At 36.7% G+C, this 6,000-nt stretch overlaps 1 protein-coding gene across 1 annotated transcript in view; it reads left to right on the forward strand.

Annotated features, from left to right (window-relative positions):
* Positions 1 to 4,406, forward strand: part of eif3ba (eukaryotic translation initiation factor 3, subunit Ba) — a 70,376-nt gene extending 65,970 nt beyond the window's left edge. The window contains exons 15-16 of the mRNA XM_043711052.1: positions 682 to 798; positions 3,934 to 4,406. Coding sequence (XP_043566987.1) covers positions 682 to 785 — 104 coding nt within the window. The 3' untranslated portion in view covers positions 786 to 798; positions 3,934 to 4,406. The remainder of the gene's footprint in view (positions 1 to 681; positions 799 to 3,933) is intronic.
* Positions 4,407 to 6,000: the final 1,594 nt, after the last annotated feature.

Raw genomic sequence — 6,000 nt, forward strand, 5'->3', positions numbered from 1 at the left:
CCACCGCGCTGCCCTAATGTACTAATTAAACTTATACTTTTAAAAATAAAACTCTTGAGAAAATTACATTATCCTCAGTGTAAAATAGTTCTAAATTAAAGGAGGTGCTCATTGTGAAAATGTCAAGAAAAGTGTGTTTTTTGTAAGGAAAATTATTTAGTTAGAAAAATGTAAATCCAATAAATTGGTCTAACAAAGTTATGAGGAGACAGCTTGGTTTATAGTACGAAAGGAGAGTTTTCAATGAAAATAAAATCGCAGATTGGAGCAAGTCTCCTGCAAAGCATCAAGACCTGGATTGTACGATGGCCACTGAGAACTTGTATCTCTTGATCAGAATCCCAACCAAAATTGTATTGATTAGATTAAGGTTACTTTGCTCTGGCTAAGACTCCAAGATGGCATGAACAGCTTTAATTTAGTTGACCATCACAATTTCCAATGTGATCATCTAGTGTTGAGATGGAATAGAAATGCAAGATTAGTGCAATAGCAAATAAGGCTGTTGCTTATGTTGGTTAAGCAAAATAGAAGAAATATACCAAATGACTATGGCATGTTTGATTTGGGAATGCTTTAATACTTCATGTTGAGATTCTGAAGGGGAAAATTGTTTTTCATTACAATAAAATGTAGATGAATGCAAATTGCTATTGAAAGTTCTTGCTCATCACCTCACAGGTGTAGACACTGATGAGCTGGATAGTAATGTTGACGATTGGGAAGAAGAGACCGTTGAATTTTTTGTCACAGAAGAAATTATCCCTGTTGGAGATCAGGAGTAGTCTCATAACACAGGTAAGATCCTCTCGTATCATAAGAGATGCAATGGCTGTCCCCTAAAAATTGCCATAACGAATTAAACTTTATTAAGCACAGATTTTGGAGTGCAGTTTATTTTGACTGGAGAGTAAATCTGCTTCAAAGCTTGTAAAATATTTTTGAATGCAGTGTACTGTTAGAGCCAGAAATAGTATGTTTCCTTACTAGCAGCAATCAAGATATTTTCTGAGTTGTGTATTTTCTTACCCTCAGAATGTATAATTCTAATTTAATTAAGAAGCAGCAAAATTTCTGTTGAGTTAAGATAAAGGTCACTTGCCCTAGAAATGTAAAAATATTGTTCACTTCATACTTGCACACTAAGACACACAGACTAGGTACAGGTGGGGGAAAAAATATAATTTGCAATTATTTCAATCTCTCTAATAGCAGGCCTGTGATTTCTTCGACAAGTGGAAGTTCTAATTGAAATTAAGCTCTTGTAGAGCAGAGGATTCTCATTAAGTGGTGAGTTTTCTTGCACCCAAATGGCTAGGAGGTTGGTTCCCAGGTAAATTTGAATAGGTCAGAGCATTTCCTCTTTCTTATTACCTTGGCTGCACAGTTGACTGGTATCTGGTTCCTTGGCTGTTCGGAAGGAACTTTGCCAGGAGTTTGATTGTTTTAAAAGTAAGCAGAAAATGAGGTTTTCCAATCATGTGTACTCCACCAGTTCAAAGCTATTTTTTCTTCATGGAATCTGATGTATCTGGCAAGGTTTTTTTTACCCCATCCACAGATCTATTTGAACAGAGTGGTTTCTTAGGTTGTTTTAGACATCAGTTATTGATCTGGGTCACATGTAGATTAACCTGAGAAGACTGGTAATTTTCCTTCCTCAGAAGGCATTTGTGAGCTAGTTGGCTTTTTACAATATCCAATGTTAGTCGCCACTACTGGAACTATCTTTCAGTTCCAGGTTTTCATTATTTCAATTTAAGTTCCATCAGTGGGATTTGAGTACGTCTTCAAAATATTATTCTGGGCCTCCAGATTACTAATGCTACTTTACCACTGCCTCCGAATCCTTTTCCAAATATGATAGGTGGTTGGAATGATTAGACATCATCTGTTGTCACTTGACAATTTGAAATTCATTCTGGCTTTGGATGAGGGGCCATGGTAATGCAGTGAAAGGCCAAACAAATCCACTTCACTCTGGTCTGTAACATTCATTGTGTTTTGCTGTTTCTTCTCAATGGTGACACTGAATAAACAACTCTTTTTTTTTTGATGAATGATCCTTAAACATGGGCATGTAAGTTTTACAGGTGCCTGTGAATTATTTATTTTGGTGAAGTATTTAATTAGTTAATGGCTTTAAACTCTCTGTTGTCTAGGTTTCAATGCCAAATGGTTGTATGATGTGCAGTGATCATTTCTATATTGTGTTCAACATTTTGAAGGATCCTCTGAAAAGTTCATAATTTCTGCAATTATGAAATTTTAATTATTAATTCTGTGCAGTTCAACATTAGGAAATACAACTGCTTTCAATATGTTTATAACAAATTGCAATTGTCACAAAGATATTTACAATCCAGGAGGTCAATTTTGATCTGTAGTCACTGTTGTAACACAGGAAGTGCAGCCATCAAAACTGCAGTAAGAACGTGAATCGTCTTTTATTTTGAGATGTTGGTTAAGAATAATTTATAAGTGAGGAAAGGTATTTCACTTTCCCTGTTCTAAAAGTAGTGCTATGAATCTTCTGTGTCTACCATATAGATTAGATTCGATTCCCTATGTGTGGAAACAGGCCATTTGGCCCAACAAGTCCACACTGACCCGCTGAAGAGTAACCCACCCAGACCTATTCCCCCTACCCTTTATTTACCCGAGACTAATGCACCTAATACTATGGACAATTTATCTTGGCCAATTCACCTGACCTGCACATCTTTGGATTGTGGGAGGAAACCAGAGCACCAGGAGGAAACCCGAGCATCAGGAGGAAACCCACGCAGACACTGGGAGAATGTGCAAACTCCACACAGACAGTCACCCAAGGTGGGAATCAAACCCCCGGGTCCCTGGCGCTGTGAGGCAGCAGTGTTAACCACTGAGTCACTGTGCCTATTGTCAGAACAATACATATTTAAATAGTTTTGGTTCGTTTTAACATCTTTAAATTGTAGCAATATCATTGATTCGTAGAGCAGTACAGCATGGAAACAGACCCTCCGAACCAGCTCGTCCATGACGGCCTGATATCGCAAATTAATTTAGTCCCATTTGCCAGCATTTTGGCCCATATCCTTCTAAACCCTTCCTTCATGCCATGAAGGTCCACATGCCTTTTTAAATGTTGTAATTCTAGCAGCCTCCACCACTTCCTCCGGCAGCTCATTCCATATACGCACCTTTCTCTGCATGAAAAGGTTGCCCTTTATATCCCTTTTCAAATCTTTTCCCCTCTCGCCTTAAATCTATGCCCTTTTGTTTTGGACTCCCTTACCCTTGGCTATTCACCGTATCTATGACCCTCATGATTTTATAAACCTCTACCAGGTCACCCCTCAGCCTCTGACACTCCAGGGAAAATAGCCCTAGCCTCTTCAGCCTCTCCTTTAACTCAAACACTTGAACCCTGGCAATAGCCTTATAAATCTTTTCTAAACCCTTTCAAGTTTCACAACATCCCTGCCATAGCAGGGAGACCAGAATTTCTCACAGTATTCCAAAAGTGGCCTAACCAATGTTCTGTACAGCCGAAACATGACCTCCCAACTCCCATACTCAATGCATTGACCAGTAAAGACAAGCATACCAAATGCCACTTCCACTATCCTGTCTACCTGTGACTCTGCTTTCAAGGTCAATCCTCTTTGTCTGTCATTTTTGACATTTTGTAATATTATAGTGCCACTTAAGTGATTTTTATCAAATTTCAATTCCCCTACTCAAATGAATCAAACAAATTGGATTGTGGACATTGGAAACATTAAAGAGTTACCGTCAATTTTTTCTTCCTGCCATACATGTCCTTTCTGTTGAGTTAAAGGCTGACAAAATATCTATTTAGAATAGATATGCACATTATAATGGTTAACAAGTGGATGAATTTTAATTTTTTTTTAATATCTACATGTGCAAACTTTTTTTCTCCAGTGCCACCATATCTTCAGTTGAAGCTGATTTCTCTTTCGTCACCTGGAACTTGATCTCTACATTTTGGAAGTTGAATGCGTTCCACTCTTGCAAAAATCATCACAGTGCCTTTAACTATATCAGTTCTGCAGTGGTGATAAAGACACTGCCTCCACTCTTAACAAATGTGAATACATTTCACTAAATAGCAGCAGCTCTGCAGTTTACTTTGTGCTACTGTCACTGATCACTGTGGATGCTGTCTGTGGTTGGTGTAAGTATATTACTGAGGCACTCAAAGTTTCCTGTAGCCATGGGCTATTTTCAAATCCATGGTAAATTAACACAGCATTTTGTAAGGAGGAATATTCAAAACATAATAAGGGTTAATACATATTTTAATGTGCAATTACTGCACTACAATGGACTGTATCCTCCTCCATTCAGGTTATACTTGACTTCAAATGGGATAAAATAAAGCTTAGTAACATTGATGTTTTGCCTGTGTATTGATTATTGCTTTAAATACTTCATTAATCTAAAGAAAACGGGTTGAATACATTGACTACATTTTTAGCACAGTCTCTTGTTTAGAAAATGATATGACAGACCAGTTGTAGCAGGTAAATTTGCATTCCACCAATCTGCTCTATCCCATGCACAATATTTTCTTTGCATCATGCTAGGCCTTGAACACATGTTCATTCATTTATATAAACAGAGGTGGCAAATGCTGTGCATAGAAATCTAAAAGTAGACAATGGCTGCTTTGTGGTTTTGACAATTTTTAGGGATGTTGTAATGGACACTAAAACTCAACTAAAGCTGTGCACTTATTGACTGGGTAGCTTCAATCCAGTTATTGATCTGTCTTCAGATTGATTCTGCTTGTAATGTTAGTTAATAAATCCCTTTGGAGCAACACTGTTAAATTCACAATGAGAATTTACTGAATTTTACAAAAGGACTACAGGAACAATCATTACTTCAGAATTTAGCCTGCTACAACTGTTATTTTTAGTTAATTGTTCAAACCTAACTTTACACCATATGATACATTAGTGTGTTCTGGTTAGCTTAATATTTTATGGAATCTAAGAACAATTCTTATACAAATGACAAATTAAACATTCTGAATAATGCATACCTTTCACCAATGCTTCCTTTTATGTCCTGAAACTGCGTCTGCACAAATGAGGAAAGGGAGTCTAAATTGATGAAGCAATGTACATTTTTGGGATGTCTCAATTTGTTTCTCCATTCTTCTCATGTTTCTGTTCATCTTCGGAGAAATGAAGTAGAGCTCGAAGTTTTAGAAACGTGTCTTGATTGATAGTGGATGTTTAGGAGGAGAACTTCACATTTTTACTGTTATGCTGGAGACCACATTAGACACTGCCAAATTCAAGCAGAAAACTTCAGAGTTCATATTATCATAAGATGTGAAAAAATGCTAGGAAACTGCAGATGTGAATGTGTTTATTCTTTACAGAACTTTTAGTAAGTTAAATTAACAGATCTGTATTAATGGCAAAATCTGAGAATAATCAAGACAATCAGTAAAAGAGAAATCAGTAAAGAAAATCCATGTTGAATGCAGCACTGCATATAACATTAAAAAAAAATCAATTGTCCTATTGATCCTGTAGGTTTCCCATAAAGTGGAAGAGCCTTCCTAAAAGACACTGTTCTCATTCTTTTGTTTTAAAAAGGCAACAGCTGCTTATCTTAACCCTTCTCCAGTGTGCTTTTTTTCAGTACCTTATGACTGCAGGATATATTTGGTTGGCCAAGCATGTTTCAATGTGTTCAGCATTTTATTGTTAAATTGTATATGTTTCATTATGCTGAGAAATAGCGAACTATATTTGTATTTTGGATTAAAGCTAAATATTTTTAAAATTTTGCAAAGATTGTAATGGACATTATATGAACCACGAAGCCATTTATGCTCAAATATAGTATGGTTTCAAGTTATTATTTTTGGAGATCCTGAAGATGGAGGTGCAACAAAGCTTGGATTTATTTCGCACCTTTTAGTGACCGCAGGTGTCTCAAAGTGCTTTACCACTAATGTGGGTTGTTTTT

The sequence above is a fragment of the Chiloscyllium plagiosum genome, chromosome 21, assembly GCF_004010195.1.
Source record: "Chiloscyllium plagiosum isolate BGI_BamShark_2017 chromosome 21, ASM401019v2, whole genome shotgun sequence".
NCBI classification, from domain to species: Eukaryota; Metazoa; Chordata; class Chondrichthyes; order Orectolobiformes; family Hemiscylliidae; genus Chiloscyllium; species Chiloscyllium plagiosum.